The sequence below is a fragment of the Fusarium solani genome, assembly GCF_023522795.1.
Source record: "Fusarium solani strain SB1 chromosome Unknown bctg00000005, whole genome shotgun sequence".
Classification (NCBI taxonomy): domain Eukaryota; kingdom Fungi; phylum Ascomycota; class Sordariomycetes; order Hypocreales; family Nectriaceae; genus Fusarium; species Fusarium solani.
Window position 1 is genome coordinate 392,112 of NW_027072153.1, and position 18,683 is coordinate 410,794.

Genomic DNA, 18,683 nt, shown 5'->3' on the forward strand with positions numbered 1-18,683 from the left:
ACGCCACGAGTCCCGAGATTTTCGGCCAAACTTGCCATTTCCAGCCTTCGGAATTCTCAACAGCGAGTTCCATCGGCGGAATCTCCGTATACCTCGATTCTCATTGGACTCTGCGGTTACTTATTCTCACGGCTGACCGACTCTCATTGCTTCTTCCTCATTCATCCATTTCCTTTTGCCCGTCCCAGTCTCTTTCAGCTTTCCACAATGTCCAAGCCAATCGTTCTTCAGCTCGGCGACGATATCCGCTGGAACCATGAGCTCTACGACGAGTTCAAGTCCCAGTTCGAGATCCGTCGGTCTTACAGCATGCCCCGGGCCGAGTTCATCCAGGCCCTCAAGACAAAGGCCTTTGGTGACTTTTTCGCCATCTACCGCCCCTTCTGGAATACGGGAGGTGAGATGGGCAACTGGGATGACGAATTGATTTCATTATTGCCCTCATCTTGCAAGATCTACGCCAGCGCTGGTGCTGGCTTTGACTGGGTTGACACGGCCCGCCTGGCCAAGCAAGGTATGTTATGTCTCAAGACAAGCAATAACAGCTACTAATATTGTCTCAGGCGTCACATACTGCAACGCTGCTGCTGCCTGCACAGAGTCAGTAGCCGATGCAGCAATCTGGCTCATCATCTCCGTCTTTCGACAATTGAGCTGGTCCAGCATCGCAGCCCGTTCAGGCGACAAGGATCAATTTATTGACGCAAACCGGAACCTGGCCCCCATCTCTCGAAACCCCAGCGGTTTCAGCCTCGGCATTATTGGCTTCGGTCGCATTGGCCGACGCATCGCCGAGAAGGCCTACAAGGCTCTCGACATGAAGATCCTGTACAACGACGTCATTCAGATGCCCAAGGAGGTTGAGGAACCTCTCGGTGCTGTCTTCCACAAGTCTGCCGACACTCTTCTAGCCGAGGCAGACTGCGTGTTGGTCGCCACACCATTCGCCGGAGAAGCCCTGCTCAACAAAGAGGGTCTGGCCAAGATGAAGAAGGGAGCCAAGCTTGTCAATATCGCCCGAGGCAAGCTCATCAACGAAGCCGATCTCGTTGCCGCTCTTGAGAGTGGTCACTTGTCAGCTGCTGGTCTGGATGTGTTTGAGAATGAGCCTCACATCAGTCCTCAGCTGGTCAAGATGAAGAACGTCGAGCTTCTGTCACACAACGCCGGTGCTTCACTGGACTCGCATATTGGTTTCGAGAAGCTGGGAATGGAGAACATTATTTCTTTCAACAAGACCGGAAAGGCGATTTCACCGGTCAACGCTCATCTGATTAAGCAAAGCAAGCTGTAGATTTAGTTATTTGTACTAACAAAAGGGATAGGCATGAAAACATGGATCAATAAAGGAACATCTTTTTCGCAATATTAACCCTTCTAAACTGATCGCCAATCATTTTTCTGTTCATCAATATTTAATGCTTAAACTCAAACAAACGTCCAGCCTACAAAGCCATCTTAAAAACCACAGCTGACAGTGAAACACGACGCTGACGGAACCACTTTACTCAGCCTCAGTCTTTCTTCACAACACTCAGTGTAACAACCCCATCTCAGGTGAGAATCCTTCAGCGATAATCTGATGAATCCTTCAACAAGGTAGCCGCCCAGTGGCTCCAGACTGAAACGACTCAAGTCGCCCTACAGCCCAAGAAACGAGCGATGCTGCTTACTTGGGTGATCTTATCCACTGTTTCAGGCACCCATAATATCACTTAGTATTATGCGCAGCAGTCGAACCAACTTGGTCAATGCATCCACTGACGAGCCATCTCAAAACGGAAGGTCATCCATAAGGCTGCGTCGCGGATCCATCAGATAAATTCGGCCCGGCTCAAACAGGCCACGGGTTGAGATGAAAGGAGCAGGGGGTTTAAAGGTTGACTGCGAACAGTTGGTTTCGCTAGGGAACCCTTGTATGAGAACTGTGTCAGCTTCAGAGACTGCAGCGAATCGATTCCTGTCACTGGAATGTGTCGATCGAGCTTGGGCCAATCCTTGTTTCATCCTTCACCTCAGCTAGATTATCAGAGGTTTCCAAGATCCCGGTGACATGCCCACACTCGAACGTTTCCGGTTACAATCCCTGGGAATATCATCGGGGACAAAACGTAGCATGGAATGCGTATAGCCCGTTTGAAACAGTTCTGCTTTCAGGTTTGGGTATATAGTCCTCTATAGCATCATGGTTAATTGAGCTCAGTAGATTCTTCGTTTCTTGTGCTTTGTACCTTTCTTTTACCTTTTCTTCATTCATTCATTTCTTCAGTCGTTCTCTACGAGAATGCGTCCATTCTTTGTTTTGGCTGCCCTCCTGGGCACTGCCCTTGCCGCTCCTTTCCAAACCTCACCCATCTTTCGACGCCATGAACTCACTCCCAAGGGTTTCATCAAAGTCAACCCCGGAGGTGCAAATGATGTGTCCATGACCGATGAGAATATGCTTAATGGAACGTATCCCAAGAATAAAACTCATGCCCTCACGCGCCGCGCCGCTGAACCCGCGACCTTGCCTCTTAAGCTTGTCAACAACTTTTCTGGCGGAAACGTCAGGGCCTACATCTCAGGCTTGGATTCTGATGGGACGGTTGTTTTTATCGGTGCTGATGGAGGCCTTGTCTATCCTCGCTCTGGAGGCTCCAAGATTCCTGTGGAGATCACAGATAACATTGCGATCCCCCTGCCGCCTCAGGGTGAGACACTCGACTTTACCATTCCCATCTCGATGAGTTCCGGTCGCATATACTTTGCAGATGACGATCTGCACTTCTTCATGGTTGATATCGGAAATGGAGATGGCTTGGTTCAGCCTTCCACAAATAACTTGCAAGATCCCAGCGCGGGCGTCAACTGGGGCTTCGTAGAGCTCACTTATACCAATGGTGTGCTTTACGCCAACATTAGCTACGTGGATTTTGTCGGTATTGTCCTTGGTATGATGCTCTCTTTGACAGACGGAAGCACTCAGACTACTGCTGGACTTGTCGCCGACGCTGCTAGCAAGATCTGCGACGACATGGTCAAGCAGAAGGACGCCGATGGCCGAGCCTGGACGTTTCTGTGCATCGCCAATGCTCTAGGAGATCCGATTCGCGTCATATCACCTGGAAACCAATACGATCTCGAACCCATCACATTCGAAGACTATTGGACTTCATATGTCGATGAGGTCTGGAAGAAGTACTCGACTCAACCCCTCACAATCAATACTCAGACCGAAGCTGGTAGTGTCAGCTGCCGAGTCTCGGGCGAGGAACTCGTTTGCGATGGCGATAACCGCGGATACGCCAGGCCCAACACCAAGGACATCTGGGGTTGCAACAGTGGTCCTTTTGCAATCATCGAGGGCGACAATGCCATTCACACTGCCGTTGTCCCTCGACTCTGTGCCGCCTTTGTTCGCTCCACCCTCTTGGTCGACGGTGGCGATGTGCAGCCGAGTCTGGGAGCCGACTCTTACTACAAGAACGATCCTACAAACCACTACAGCCGCATCGTGCACTCCTACGAGGTCGACGGCAGAGGCTATGCCTTCCCTTACGATGACGTTAACCCAGATGGCAACGAGAACGCTTCTGGTGTGGTCTCAGGTACACCTAACACTTTGACCATCTACGTTGGTGCTCCGCCATCTTAAGTGAGGGGGACAAAGAAACGCATTTTCATGACTTTTGGAGGCTTCCACATCTTCTTGGCTTGTTTGATACTTCTTGGATTGCTGGATCTCTCCGAGGCTTCGAGAGCGAAATGTACACTAGATTAGCTAGGATCAGCTTATTAGGTCCATGTATATACACGTTGATTCAATTGTAAGATTTCCATACAACAAGCTGTCGAAGGGTGCCTGGTCCAACATCAAGCCTCAATTCTGTAGCCCTCAGTACAGTGCCAACACTTCTACCACTTACTCTTGCCCAATGACTTCCAAAAAAGGTAATATCTCCCTTGAGCTTCTTGTTCTCGTAACCCAAACCTCTGGCGTACTCCCACACAACGATCTGAAGAGGATCTGTGCGAATGTACTGATGTGAACCTAGGGTCTTACGAAGGTCTGATAAACGTCTCAAGAATTAGGCAGCCAAACACTACAAAAGTATCCTCACACACTAGGAGAACGCATGTTATACGCTTGATCATGCCAATTGGGCAGCCACATTCACCGCTTCAAGCCATGACCAATGATAGGGAAACTACAGATTCTGCATGCGTGCAAAAGACCAGTCGGTTTCAGGAGTTCTCATATTTGGGTATTTAAGGAAAATCTCCCCCTCACTTCGTCACCTTCCCATCAGACACGCCCGTCAACAGAAAACAGCCCTTCGGAAACACACCGAAGGACCTTTGCAGTTGCACCCGCATCACGACACTAACAAACAACCCACAACCACATCAACCGAAAAGATGCCTTCCTGGCCCTCTTCAACCTCCTCTCCCGAGAACAATGAGGACGAGATGCCATGGCATGCAGCAGTTCTTCCGGCCCTAGGGTTCGTGAAGCTAACTAAGATGGCCATGGTTGTTTCTCCAGGGTGGGAAAAGTACGTGGAGCCCCCCTCAACGCGTATCCTCAATACAGCCAACTGGTGGTGTACCTGGATGCGAAGGTGCTTGATGAGAACAGTTGGGCGTGGAAGAGGTTGCAGGAAGTTGATCCCGACTTCAGAAAGATCCGGGCCATTCGCGACTACACGGTCACACTACCCAACTATGAGCAAGCCACGACCTTTCCCAATGAGTGGAAGGATGAGACCTTCTTCCATAATTGGATGTGTGTCAATATTCAGCCGCTGCTTATGTGTACCAATGAGGGAAAGCTGGAGAGGGCAATTCACGTCCTCACGAACACAGACTACGTGGCGAGATGGCAGGCCGAGAAGAAGAAGCGCAAGGAGAACCTTGATAAGATAGAGAGGCTACGAATAAAGGAGGAGGAGAGGCTCGTCAAAGAACAGAAGAGGGAGGAGGAAATACGCCTCAAGGAGATTAGGAGTCAAAGGATGCTCGAAAAAGAGGAGAACTACGAATAGATATCCATCGTCTTGATTAGCAAGACGGGGTAGCTATGCTATGGCGAGCTGATCAGGTGTGGTGGCGGACACACCAGGCCGCGATGGCGAAAGCTTAGAGGCTTGGCTAGGGAACAGCCGAGCAGCCTTGCCTCAGGTCATGAAGCCTTCACTAGGAAGGACTTGAGTGACATTTCCTTGATACTCTTCCCTGGAGTTTTCTGGAGTTTCTTTTGACTTCTTTTCCATAGAGAAACCTATGATCGCAGTTCAACACGGCGACGAGGCCATTAATTTACGTTCCTTCTAACAATTAACCTCGCCCCTCTTTAATTGATAATGTGCTTATACCTAGATGGAACTCTCGGCTTCCTCGTTTCGAGTATCGTGATTATTGATAATACATCTCCAAAAAACGAATGAAAAAAGAAAATACTAATGATATAGCTCTAGTGTCACTGCCGCCCTCGAACGCCAATACGGGGAGTTTCGGGTACCTAATAAGTGAAGACATAATTGATGATGAGAGATGGTGTAGTTATAGCCCGGTATGCACGTAAGTAAATACATCCATTGTCACTTCTAGCTTGAATGTACTAATAATAAGTTGTTTGATAATATCACATGGCAAATGTTCAGATGTGAAGCAAAGGCCTCATGAAGGTCTGTCAACGGCTTGACTTGAACAACAACACAGGACGGAATCGCCAGGAGCACACCGACTGTACGTTCCAAGATGCCAATTAAAGAAACACGTTCGCCGCTCCACAGGATGATGATCAGTTTACAAGCTCTCACACCACTGACCAGCTTGTAGTCACTGCTGTACATTTGCTTGTACTTTCGACCAACGACAGCACAACTGCAAAATCTGTGTACTCTCAAGAAACACATCACTTCCAGTCATTCTCAAGCTTTGATATATAAGGAAGCTCCCGTCCTGGCTTCACGCGCTGCTCGCCAGAGACACCTTGGCACAAACGCATAAGCTTTGGACAGAGACCAAAGCATCTTGCCAGTCCCACTTCCGACACACCCAAGTCAGCAACACCCAACCAACCGCCACAATGCCTCGCTGGCCATTTTCATTTGCACCACTGGAGAACAAGGACGATAGAGCCCCTTGGAATGCCGCCATCATCCCGTATCTCGAACTCAAGCAAGTGTTCGACTTAGTGCCAGACATCCACATTAGCAAGGCAAAGTATGACGACCATCATGAAGTCAGCTACTTTACCCAATTCGTCCGGCTAAAGCTTTATCTAGATGCTAAGCTGCTTGACGAGAATAGCCGTGTGTGGAAGGAGTTGCAGGAAGCAGACCCGGGCTTCAGAAAGATCCGACACATCCACCACTTTGCGGTTTACGACTCGGACGTAAAAGAGGATGGCTTCCCCGAGGAGTGGAAAGACAAGAAATGGTTCGCAAACTGGGTCCGCACGAACGTCATGACCCAGCTTAGAATTCTCGACGAGGAAGCATTGAAGAGAGGGACCGACGTTATCCTGCACACGAATTACGTGAAGAAGTGGGAAGCCGAAAAGAAAAAGTATGAGGACGACCTTGAGAAACAGAGGCTGGCGGGTCTCTCGAAGGGGGAGCTCGCCCTTGAGAAGAAGCAGAAAAAGTGGGAAGAAAAGCTAGCCAAGGACGTGAAGAATCTGATCTATGATACATCAAAAACACTGATCGAAAACTCCAAAGAAATTAGGGAGAGCCTTGATAAGGAGAAGCACGCCAAAGATCAGAAAGAAGATTGGGAGACTCGCTGGGCTGCCCATATGAAGCACCTGGAACCCGAGGGTACAATAAGATCGAAGGAGATCAGTGAGAGGGTAGAGTACGCTTATAGCCAGTCACTTAGATGGGAAGCGAGGAGAAATCAGGAATGTGAGAAGCTGCACAAGCTCTTCAGAGAGCAGGACGAGCTCTTCAGAGAGCTGAAGCACTACGAGAGTTTCCTCATGGACCCTTGAATTGGCATGCCTTGAGTGGTCTCTACTTGATTTTCCTTGGGTTTTGCTAGAGTTCAGTGTTGAGTTTTTATTCATAGACAAACTTTGATCGCTGTTTGATATAACAGCAAGCCTTTTAATGTGCCTTGACTTAAACCTATATGATTCTCTCCCTTTGCAATTGGGCAAGTGCGCGATAAACTTTCAAATTCTCTCGTTGACGCTATTGTCATCATTGCCCATAATGCACTTCTTCAAGAGAGTGCCGACCATATGGCTCTTGTGTTGCCACTCTCGAACGCTAGTCGGGCGACCTGTGAGTGAGTGGAGGAAGACACAGCAACTAACAGGGATGGTCTAACAGGTTATGCAAAAGAAATAAAAGAATTGTCACTTCGAGATTGGATATGTGAAATGTAGCGCGTCAATCATATCATACAGGCTCAAAATTCGCTCCTTAGATCAATAACCAGACTCTACAGTCAATTCATCACCTCCAATCCGCTCTGAAGACCTCTAATGGCCACCATAGCACCCCACGCACCAGGATCAGGCGGCAACTCCGTGCTGTCTCCAACACCAACATACGTCGCTCTTCCAAGCCGGGGCTTCATCGTCTTTGTCGCCTCGGCTCCCTGAACAGCAGCCTCGACACCACCGACGAAGCCAGCTTTGGCGATGATCTCGGCAAAGGGGATCAGGGTGTCCATGACGGTGCGGTCTCCTACCTTCGCGGGGGTGTACCTGCTCAGGTTCTCCAACGCCAAGGAAAGGGCTTCACTCCAGAGAGCGATAGGACCCTGTGATCGAGCCATGTGGCTGTTCTTCTCGACGGCTGTTCTAAGGGAAACAAAGAAAATGCCGAGAATGCCACCAAGAGTTCCACCCATCTTGCTCTCAACAATGTCCTCGAGCTCTTGAAGAACAGCAACAACTGAACCCGGTCTTGCCAAACCCTTGTCCAGGGCTTGAATCAGCGATGTCGCTCCAGTCTTGAGCGTCTCTCCGCAGTCACCATCACCCATGACGGTATCCCACTTGGTCAGATGAGGCTCTGCCTGGATAATTGCATCGCAGGCACTCCGCAACATTTTTTCCAGGAGATTAGCATCAATCTTGAGGTCCGTCTCATCATTAATGATCTTTTCCGCCTCCTTAGGCGGTTGCACGATTTGTTCCTTGCGACTGCACCGTCTGGTCTGTGACCCAGCCATAGACTCCCAGAACGTGTTCGTCTTTGTGTCAAAGAAGTCCAGGATGCGATCAACAGAGTACCGACAGTTTCTTGCCGCAGCAGAAACATTGATGACAGATACGGAAAAGGCGGGCGCATTGAGAGATGTCTCCAAGAATCCAGCACAAGTGCGCGAGGGCTCGATGCCCCATTCGTTAGCCAGTTGCTCAAGCACTTCATCGAGAAGGGCTCCCAATTCCAGATGAGAGATGCCGCCAAAGTTACTGATCAGAAGAATCGTCTTGTCCTTGGGGGTAAACTTGACATATCCCCGTGTCGGGTCATCCTCATCCAGACAATGCTTGAGGATCTGCCGCACAAGCTCTGGCGTAGTGGGGGCTGGTGATAGCTTCATGTAACCCGGCTCATTGTGAGGACCAGTACCAAGCTCAATCTCGTTGACAGCCAATGCACCATGCTCAGTCCTCCCAGGCACATGACAGTGGTCGAGGGTAGCAGCAATGGACACAATCTGCTCCGAGAATGCAACGCCAAGGTTGTAAACGTCATCTAGCGAGTGTCCAGCACCTGCAGCTCCCCCCATCACCTTGAGGACGCCGATCTGTCCTGCAAGACCTCTCCGGCCCACTATTCCTCCCCTGCGACCGACCGAGACGTCATCCCCGCAGATGATCATGCGACACCTGTGTCCCCTGGCAATGGCCTTTTCATTGGCGAGTCCAAAGTGGAGGCAGTCACCGGTGTAGTTTGTGATGACGAGAATGGTTCCTTCGTCGCTAGGGACGGCTTCTATGGCGGCCAGGATCTGCTTGGTGCTGGGGCTGGCAAAGATGTCGCCTTGGACGGAGGCGGCGAGCATGTTCTTGCCAACGTATCCAATCCATGCAGGCTCATGGCCGGAGCCACCACCGCTGACTATACTGACATTGGACCGTCGGTGTTCTGTATCGTAGACAACACGGTTCGTTTCGTCGAGTCTGAGGGAGGTGTTGTAGGAAATGATTCCTCGAAGCGCCTTGTTGACGAGGCCCTCGGGAGAGTCAAAGAGATGCCGTGTAGACATGGCCGTAGGATTAACTGTGATGGTGCTTAGAGATGAACAAGGCACACTCAGACAGAGAAGACGAGATAATCAGCCCATTTGTGTGCTTTAATAGAACCATCGTCGGTGTTACTCTCTTGATGGGACGGAGCCGACTCTCCAAGTCAACTATTACCACCGGAACTGTACGCGACAGAGAATTCCGGTCTTCCCAAGCTCTTGCCCGTTAACAAGATACTTCTTCCTCTCACTTGTGTCACTTTACTCTCTAAAGCCATCCTGGTATCCCGACTCCCAAAGGCTAGGTCTGCCCAGATGACCTCCCCGGTTATCCCAAATAGGAAATCCGCACCCCACACCAGCCCGGCCCCCGTCGATCGGCCCCGGTTCGGCTTACTCCGAACACTCATCTCGGCACGACATTACCACGACAGCAGAGAAGTTCGGGTCGGCAGAGCAGAATCCTACCCCGGAATTCCCTTTTGGAAGATGGTCTAGATCATCCTTGGGCGGGGTTGGTCAGTCACATGGCTCCTCTCTTCCTCTGAGTCGACGGCTTGCCCAATTCTGCGACATGGCTGGGTCACCACGAGTATTAAAATTGCACAGGAAGCCTACCCTTTTCTTCACCCTGAGACGAGAGGTAACAAGAAAAAAAAACAAGTCGCTTATCCTTTCCCGAATCCGAAGCAATCATGGCGCCAAAGTGGAGAATTGCAATGGGCTGCGATGTGAGTTGTCCCATCATCTCGTCTTTGTAATCAGAGCTCACCTTCTCTCAGGAAGCAGGAATTTCCTATAAAAACGCCATCAAACAAGACTTTGAGTCCGACGGCCGCGTAGAAGAGGTCCTCGACGTCGGCTCCAACCACCATGCAGATAAAACCCCCTATCCACTCCGCGCAGCGGAAGCAGCCCGTCTAGTCGCAGAGGGAAAGGCAGATCGAGCACTCCTCATCTGTGGTACAGGCCTGGGCGTGGCCATCTCTGCAAACAAGGTGAAAGGCATCCGGGCGGTAACGGCCCACGATAGCTTCAGCATCGAGCGAAGCGTCAAGAGCAACAACGCGCAGGTACTGTGTTTTGGCGAGCGCGTGATCGGGCTGGAGCTTGCCAGGAGATTAGCGACCGAGTGGCTAGACTATGAGTTTGATCCTTCGAGCAACAGCGCCAAGAAGGTGGACGAGATTGTGCAGCTGGAGGCGGTGGCGGCATAGTAGTAGCAAATAATTGTACGATACCGGTAGTTAGACACGGCTTCATTCAACAAAGGCAGCATGGACTTGACTTGACCTGGCTCGAGAGATAAGATGGAATCTGTGTGAATTAAACTTTTGCGGGGTGCCTGAGATGTCGTTTTCGGACTTGATCAGGGGGTTGGCGTTGCTGGCCAGCCAACCAGACGACTTTCCGTGTCTTAGATCCCGGCATGCCAAAAGTGGAATCCGGGTGGTAGTGACACACCTTCGGTTCGGTCTCGGGTCGGACATGATACGACCTTGTCATGCATCTCGCTCGAAGAGGTCTGCTCAGAGGAGAGTCGCACAGAACAAAAAATGTGTTGTCCTTGATGACCAGGATGTTAGCTAGTGGGTAGAACTCTCGTCCTATCAATGCACGAGGACCTCCAAGCTGTACCTTGTCCCAGTGTTCTCCTTCCAACAGCCAGTCTGTGGGGTGGGATGTCTTATTGTTTAGGCCTTGTGATCACAATACTTGCTCCTGAAGCGTAAGTGAGGTAAGGATGATATATTGCGCTGATGGAGAAAGTTATAGTCCCCCTAGGGTACTTGCTTAGAGGTCATTGTGCACTAGTGGGATACGGAATTCAGCCCTGGCCGACGCTTTCCGACCTACAGGGCCTCATCAAAAAGGAAGGTTTATCTATGTACATGGGTATGTTCAGAGGGGGACATTTTAGTGACGAAACAAGTAACATTATATTGGGAAGCTATCTAAATCAAAACACTAGGCATTGGCAATTTCTCCTCCTAAACATTCCTCCGAGGTTTTCTTGGTCATTAAGGAGGACAGGTGCCGGCGCGACATCCCCAGCCGTGTATTCGTGTGTCAACAATAGATCGCAAGTTACTTACAATGCCCGCAATATCATACATTTTGTGTTTAGTCGGAACCCTAGATGCATCATCAAGACTCTTGAAAATGATCGTTTGTTATATGTAAAGCTTGGCTGCCAGGTGCTAGCCGACGAAGAGCCCGGCTTCGATCGGGAGCGGGATAAGGGGCTGCAAAACAGCATGTGATGAGGTTTCGGCAAAGCTGAAAGCTTATCAAGGGCTTCACGACTGGGAACTGTAAGAATTATTGTAGATGATTTGTGCAGGGAGATTTTCGAGGCCTTGATCGCATATATTCTGTGTTGATAGGGGTTATAAGTACATGAGAAAGTCTGAAGATACTACTGTTAGTTCACAACAAACTGCGAATAAAGCCTCTGAGCAATCTGCTCTTCATCATTTGTACGACCGAAGCTCTTCAGGTTAGGGATACATACATGGTATGAGGCTACCTAGTCGAGGATCGTCCTAAAGAGACCAGCGCACTCTTGCCCTTTGACTTCACAACTGGAACGAGGGACTTTGTCGCGCGTGAATTACAATGTTCATCCAACTAGCAACTTGACGTTTACAATGTAACTAGCTATTTAGCGTCGTGAGAAATGCAATAGATCTAATATCGTAGCTAGCTGACGAGGACATTATCAAATTTGGTCCTCCCTGGATCGCCACAAGTTAAAAAGGTGGCATCACTCCAAGACAATTGCACTTACCATTGGTCTATAGGATATGAAGAAATAAGGTTGATAAGCAAATACAATGGTCCGGATACAATTATCCTAGAGGAATTGGTAATAGTCAGCTGATACTCCCACACAAAGTGATAACTCGCAGAGTACTTCAGCCTAGGTAGTATGCAACAGCCATAGCAAGAACTTTAAATATCAATTCTGACTCTCACGACCGCTCTAAGCCCCTCCAACTCCAACCTGGTGCGATTAGCGGCTATTGTTGGACGTGTATTTGCAATATAGCCAAGTGTATATAGCAGGGGCATTAAGGCTCTCAGCTGGTCATCAAGCAGAGCCTCCGCCGGATAAGACTAGCCATGTCAAGTAGTTCCTACATTGGGGGCCTCAGCCTTTTCTGCTTTTAGGGACGGCAAAGGAGCGGTGGTACTACCCTTGTAGGCACTTAGGCAGCTAGAGCGAGTCTGGTTCCCGTCAAGCCATGAAGCCCCTACGTCATTGTGATTGGCGAAGAGTGAGCAGTAGGCACGAACTACTCCATAGTAAGTCAACTTATTGGGGTTGTGGATTTTAGTCTGGGTATCTGTATAAACCCTGTTTTGTTAGAACTATTTAATGGTTGTTTTTTTTTTTTTTTTCAACCAAAAAAGAAAAGAAAGAAGAAGAAAAAGAAGAAAGGAAATGAAAAGAAAGCCCCTCCTCAGTCTCTCTGCTTCCCTCTAGACACATGTACTGGCCGTGACCCCTGAGTCGGCCCTCTGACATACCTATACAAACTGTCCAATCTACTTACCCAAGCCTTAATTCCTTTCGTTCCAATATCTCGCTCTTGAATGTCGCGTGGTTAATAGTTAACAGACCGACTCGCTCCCAATGAGCAGTCGCGCCAATCGCCGACTGCGGCATCTTTTCTACAATGAGCACATAGACGCTGTTGCCTCTGTCATGCGAGTCTGGCAATCGACCCAGCACAATGCCTAGCCATGACTCCTCAAGCAGCCTTCGCCGTAGACTCGTATCGCACCCGCCCTCGCAATCTCCTGACGAGGGAGCCCTGCCTTTTTGAGTGAGCGCGAAATCACCTTCCCACACGTCGTCCCCAGTACACACAGTGCCTTTCCACTTCATACCCTTGCCTCCGGATTCTTGTCGCTCGTAGAACCGGGCTCTTACGATGTTCGCCGTGATATCAAGCATATGATTCTGAGAAAAGACGGAGCTGGACCGGCTCTCCTTGGCCGCTGCATTCCTTAGTCGACCATAATATTCACTCCAGGGCATAGGGGTAATGCCGTCCGCAAGCACGATGGACACTTCCACGTCAAATCCGTCCTCAAAGTCGATCCCACTACCCTCTCTTAACGGAAAGTCTACTACACCATGCCACCCCGTCCACGACCAGCTAGGGAACCCGGGGCGTCGGACGCCCGGAGACTGGAGGGTCCAGCAGAGACCATTGAAGAAGCCGGCAAGGGCGAGTCCGGTGTTGTCGCTGTCGCCGTCGTTGCTAGTGGCGAAGCGCAGTCTTCTGGAAAAGTGTTTCCTTGAGACACGGAGGATGGGCACGCCGCAGACGTGATAAACCTGGCTCTTCTCAAGGGTGGCATATATCTAGAGGATACCCAGCATCGCATTCAACGCATCCGACTGATACGTCAGCTTTCGCCTCGTGTACTTGGCTAGCCGATCGAATAGGTCTCTGCCGCCCTTGTCCCTAGACGCAATCTCTGGCTGCCCGCAGACCCATGAGGGCATCATCAGACGCCTGTCCAGCTGGCCCATCTGCCGCTCGACGCTATCGGGGAGGCGGATGGCCTCACAGGCGAGGAGGTCACAGCATTCGAACGACATCTCGGTCTCCGAGAAGAAGAGGCGGCGGCGAGCGAGCAGGCCTTCCTGATAGGTCCACCCCCGCGTCATCCAGGCCGAAGATTCGATTTGGTGCGCGGGATCCGGGGGTATCAAGGTGATAGCGTGGCCCTTGATCCGTACGGAGGGCTGTGACACTCGGGGGCATCGGCTGCTTACGCCAGGGAGGCCAGAGGACGATGCTTGTCCCGCTATGGCTACCAACGTCACCTCGGCATTTGCGTACACCAGGACCATGCTCTGAAGCTGTTCTTCCTTTACCTTATCGTCCCCTTCCTGGAGGATGCAGTACCTATCCACCCACAGGAACCCATATCCGAGCCCCAGCGCCACAAGGATGGCATCTTCGACGACGGCCTCGACACTCTCTCCTATATCAACACCATCCCGTGGGAGATCGCTGGCGCCAAGTTTCAACTTGCTCTTCTCTCCTGAGCCGGCAGCAGGAGTAAGACCCCATACGTAGCTCAGAGCCACATAAGAGGAAACCTGGTCACCCGGCCGGACCACCCTTCTTGTCGTGCAATCAATGAGACGAAAATGCGGCACGCGGGCCAGCGTTCGAGGGTTGCACCGCTCCGAATGCTCCTCGCGACAGCACGCAATCCAGGCCTTGGCAGCGGCAAAGTCGACTCCGTCTTCCACCCGAGCAATGGTAATGGCGCGTTTCTTGCGTTCGCAGTTGGAACCGAGCCGGCCGATAAAGCCCAACTTGAGAAAGAAAGAGGCGAGCATATCTCTCCAATGATCTTTCTGTATATGTCGCATCGAACAAGGAACAACACCGAGTAACATATTGTCGATCCAGCGATCTGTGAAGCGTTGCCATGAGACTAGCCGGCCGTGGCAGAGCCATCTTGCTGTGCTGGAGAATGCGACTAGGACGAACTGACCGTCATCATCTTCTTCTTCTTCCTTGATATCTCCCTCAGCAGCAACTCGCCAACAAGGACTGACGGCCGCAATCAGTCGACACATGGGGCATTCCCTCGCCTTCCAGGTTTCGTCTATTTTCTTTAGCTCTGCAATGACACGCCTTGCGTGGTTGGTATCTTGGACAGAAAACGCTTTGTCTAGGTCTATGGAGTTGCACTTTGCCAGATCGAGATGTTCTTGTTGCGCGCCCAGTGGCAGGAGGATTTTTCTAGCGAATTGATGTCCGAGTTGCAAGAATGTTATTTCGTTGCCAACGTCTTTCCCGAAGACTAATGAACGCGAGCATGCGGAGCTGCTAGACGAAGGTCGCCGTTTCAGGCTAGCTCGTATATTCAACGATTCCCCTCCTTCGTGTGGCAATCTGAGATCCTTCAGGTCATCATCTGAAGAGCTGTGTTCAGACTTACCAACGGCTGCAGCCGGCTCGTTGCCTTCGTCTAAATCACTTCTTTTGCGCAGCAGCGACATGATCATCGTATCACCCATCTTTCTCGCGAATTCCATGGGCGTACGTCCGTCCTGGCTTCGTTGGTGCACGTCTAGATCTTCCCGTTCAAGCAGAAATTGCACGAACTCGTTACCATACTCCCCTTGGATGGCCCGAATGAGCGGCGTTAGCCCCTTCTCGTCTTCGGCATTGGGATCTACCGCCTGGAACTGGAGAAGCCGCTGCATAACCTTCTTCCGCCCGTCAAGTCTTCCAAAGGACGTCACCTCTCGGAATTGCGCCGGAGCAACAACCCATGAGAGAAGGCTTCGCCCGGCGGTATCCCTTGAGTCTGGGTCGATGCCATCAAAGGCAAGGAGGAGGTCGGCTAGGTCCGAGTAGGCTTCTTCGCATACCGCTGATAGTAGCGTCCTCCCCTCAAGATCTGCGACGTCTGGGTCGATGCCTTCTGCCCGGAGCAACGCCCCAATAGTTTCGACGAATCCATTCCCTGCTTTGATGCCTAGGCGGGAATTGTGCTCTGCTGTGAAGGCCATGCGCAGCGGCGTCCAGCCTCTTATATCCCGAGAGTTTGGGTCAACTCCTTCAACCGCCAAAAGCCTCTCAACGATGGCCGTGTGGCCTCTCCAGGCGGCCATAGCCAACGGTGTCCGGCCTTCAACATCCCTTTTGTGTGCCTCTATCCCAGGCTGGGAAAGCAACAAGTCAACCATGCCCATGTGTCCGCCCTCTGCGGCCAGTGACAGCGGCGTACTTCCCAAATGCACAGCATTCACGTCGAAACGTCCCTTCTTGAGAAAGGTCTTCACCACGTCGGTGTGGCCCTTGCTAGCAGCCACGGCCAGTCCCGCACTCTTGTCACCAAAGCCCAAATCTGTCCTGGGATGCTCTAGGATTGCCTCGACCAGACTCACGTGTCCATTCTCGGCCGCATAGTAGAGCGGAGTGTTGCCCTCCTTATCTCTAGAGTTGGGGTCGATTCGAGCGTCAGCAAGCAGCCTCCTGACCACGCCATTGTAATTACGAGCGTAGCCCTTGCCCGTCGCTCGAGAGAGCGGTGTTCTCCCCTCGTCGTCTCGGCAGTCTGGGTCGACTGCTTCATTCATGAGCAGGGCTTCCACCACGTCTTCGTGTGCACCCACTGCTGCCAATGACAGGGGAGTGCGTCCCTTGGCATCTTTATGGTTTGCCTCGATCCTTTCGTCCGTCACCAGCATGTTGACAATGTCTCGAAGTCCGTTTTTTGCCGCCAGGGAGAGCGCGGTGCCATCGTCGTGGCTTTCGTCCGGCCGAACGGCCTCAGTGTCAAGCAATAATCTGACGACATCACCGTGTCCTTTCTTCGCTGCTGCCATAAGCGGCGTAAGTCCTTCCAATTCCTCGTCTCCGCTGTCTAAATACATAATATTTAGGTCAACGCCGTGCGTTTTAAACAAACTCTCGACAAGCTTCGTACTCCCGATACTGGCTGCGGCAACCAGCAGTTCAACACCAGGCTCGTGGTAGTCGGAGCTTTTGTCAATGCCGTACTTATCGAGGAGCCTGAGAGCGATGCCTTCATACCCGTTTCGTATGGCCAATCCAGGAACTGATTGGTTCCAAGGAACCTCGGCGTGAGCGTCAATACCATCCACTCGCGCCAGCATCTCCGAAATCTCATTGAACCCATTATTCAACGCACACGCAAGAGGTGTATTTCTGTCATGTCCATATGTTCTGTTTTGTCGTCGTGGTCGGGGTGGCTTGGCCTCGGGTTCAAGTCGGATAGCTGCCCGCACTCTAGGAGTACTCTCACCACAGCCACATGGCCGTATCGCACCGCGTACCACAACGGAGGGGCTCTGTTCAGGTCTTTCCAGTTAGGGTTCGCACCACGCTCGAGGAGTCGCGACACGGCAGACACGTGGCCGTTGTCTGCGGCGTGGGACATGGGGGTTCGACCTTCGTAGTCTCTCGCGTCAACGTCCAACCGCGAGTCCGCCAGAAGCACCTCAAGGATATCATCGTTGCCTGCCTGTGCGGTGTACGAGAGCGCCGTACGGCCATCATCATCTCTAGCGTTGATACTAGTAGACCCGTCATTTTGGGCGAGAAGCACGGCAACGAGGTTGGTCGCGCCAGCGCACGCCGCAAGATGAATCACCTCTGCCCTCTTAGGGTAATGTTGGCTGCCGGATCCCATGACCTGTATCTGGGCTCCGGCTTTGTCGACCTGCAGGGCTCCCTCCCACCTCGCCCGTTTGCTAAGGAATTCTCGGATGACTGTGTCAGACAGCAGCTGTGTGCTGATGCTTTGAATGTGCTGTCCCCAGTGGCACGTAGCGTAGCGGTACAGTGGGTTCAGCCGCAGCCGCTCAACGAGGTCCTCATCTGTCTTGCAAGCGCCGCCGTCGGATCTTGCCAAGAGATACTCGGTGCACGTTCTTCCCACGTCGGCCTCGGCAAGTGAGAGATGCCGGCGGAGATAGTCTCGGGTCGTTCGGCCATACAACTAGATACAGGAAGTGCCGTTGATGCAGTCCGGGCGTGCGAGCCCGCCGCAGGACAAGACAACAGATTCAACGCCTGCTGGACTGTCCTCGAACCACAGCCCAGGGGTTTTGTCGGTGGATATCGCCAACGCCTCTTGTAGTTCCGGTATAGAAAGGGGTCGCTTCGCAAATGTAAGCCACGAGAGACAGCGCTCCGCCAGATGTACGCAATGGGGATCCTGCAAGGCGATCTTATCCAGAGTGCTACGGTACACATAGTCATAACCGTCAGGGCCGGTTGGCGCCGGGGCTATGAAACCAAGTCTCTCGGATGGTGGCATCGATACGAGGAGCTCGAGGTAGAGTTTAGCCAGCAAAAACCTAGAAGATAATGTCAGCCGCCCTGATCAAGGTTCCTTGTCAAATCGGAAGCGCATACCGTCCGTCTGCCGCTATCACAGTTTTTGAAATGACATGCTTCCGACTCTCAAAGTCTGATGGCAGCTCATCGGTCAGGTACATTTCCAAGTCCTGCTGCCGTGCACGTATTTCAAGCTTCGCAGTGTTTTCGAACTGGTCTTGAATCGCCGGGGCCGGAGCCCATCCGCTTCGCCATGTCACCAGCACGTTCAAGGCACCCTGTTCCCTCTGAACCTCAGCCAGGAGGGCGAGTAATGCTATACGGGAGGTTTCGGAGCATTCGTCCAGCGCGTCAAGGATAAGAAAAACCGTCGAATAAGTTGCATGACTCGCGATCTGTTCTTTTAGATAGCGGGAAATGCTCGCCTCGGTGGGCCTGGTCCAAGGAATCCAACTAGAGTCGTCCATCCATGGCGGACTCTCCGGCCTCTCTGAAGGCAATCGTCTTGAAGCGAGCTGCTCTGAGATGCAGAGGGCTATATTATCGTATGTTTGCTCCTCGTGCCGTCGCGAGTCGAAGAAGATATAGGCAATGTTGGTGGCCGCCTGTTGACTCTGCTCCTCGATTGAGACG

The 18,683-nt window shown here is 51.6% G+C and overlaps 6 protein-coding genes across 6 annotated transcripts; 5 read left to right on the forward strand and 1 right to left on the reverse strand.

The window, feature by feature from the left end:
* Positions 1-207: 207 nt before the first annotated feature.
* MRS44_008522 (uncharacterized protein) lies at positions 208-1,294 on the forward strand (the record flags this gene model as incomplete). Its single annotated transcript, XM_046284079.2, has 2 exons — positions 208-514; positions 564-1,294. The coding sequence occupies 2 exons, from the start codon at positions 208-210 to the stop codon at positions 1,292-1,294; spliced, it is 1,038 nt and encodes a 345-aa protein (XP_046131971.2).
* Positions 1,295-2,284: 990 nt separating this feature from the next.
* On the forward strand, positions 2,285-3,637 carry MRS44_008523 (uncharacterized protein; the record flags this gene model as incomplete). Its single annotated transcript, XM_046270949.2, has 1 exon — positions 2,285-3,637. The coding sequence occupies one exon, from the start codon at positions 2,285-2,287 to the stop codon at positions 3,635-3,637; it is 1,353 nt and encodes a 450-aa protein (XP_046131972.2).
* A 764-nt stretch (positions 3,638-4,401) lies between these two features.
* On the forward strand, positions 4,402-5,027 carry MRS44_008524 (uncharacterized protein; the record flags this gene model as incomplete). Its single annotated transcript, XM_065620964.1, has 2 exons — positions 4,402-4,538; positions 4,622-5,027. 2 exons carry the CDS (start codon positions 4,402-4,404, stop codon positions 5,025-5,027), a joined length of 543 nt encoding a protein of 180 aa, XP_065477036.1.
* A 1,046-nt stretch (positions 5,028-6,073) lies between these two features.
* Positions 6,074-6,982, forward strand: MRS44_008525 (uncharacterized protein; the record flags this gene model as incomplete). Its single annotated transcript, XM_046281184.2, has 1 exon — positions 6,074-6,982. The coding sequence occupies one exon, from the start codon at positions 6,074-6,076 to the stop codon at positions 6,980-6,982; it is 909 nt and encodes a 302-aa protein (XP_046131974.2).
* A 461-nt stretch (positions 6,983-7,443) lies between these two features.
* On the reverse strand, positions 7,444-9,219 carry MRS44_008526 (uncharacterized protein; the record flags this gene model as incomplete). Its single annotated transcript, XM_046272118.2, has 1 exon — positions 7,444-9,219. One exon carries the CDS (start codon positions 9,217-9,219, stop codon positions 7,444-7,446), a length of 1,776 nt encoding a protein of 591 aa, XP_046131975.2.
* A 674-nt stretch (positions 9,220-9,893) lies between these two features.
* MRS44_008527 (uncharacterized protein) lies at positions 9,894-10,415 on the forward strand (the record flags this gene model as incomplete). Its single annotated transcript, XM_046276274.2, has 2 exons — positions 9,894-9,929; positions 9,981-10,415. 2 exons carry the CDS (start codon positions 9,894-9,896, stop codon positions 10,413-10,415), a joined length of 471 nt encoding a protein of 156 aa, XP_046131976.1.
* Positions 10,416-18,683: the final 8,268 nt, after the last annotated feature.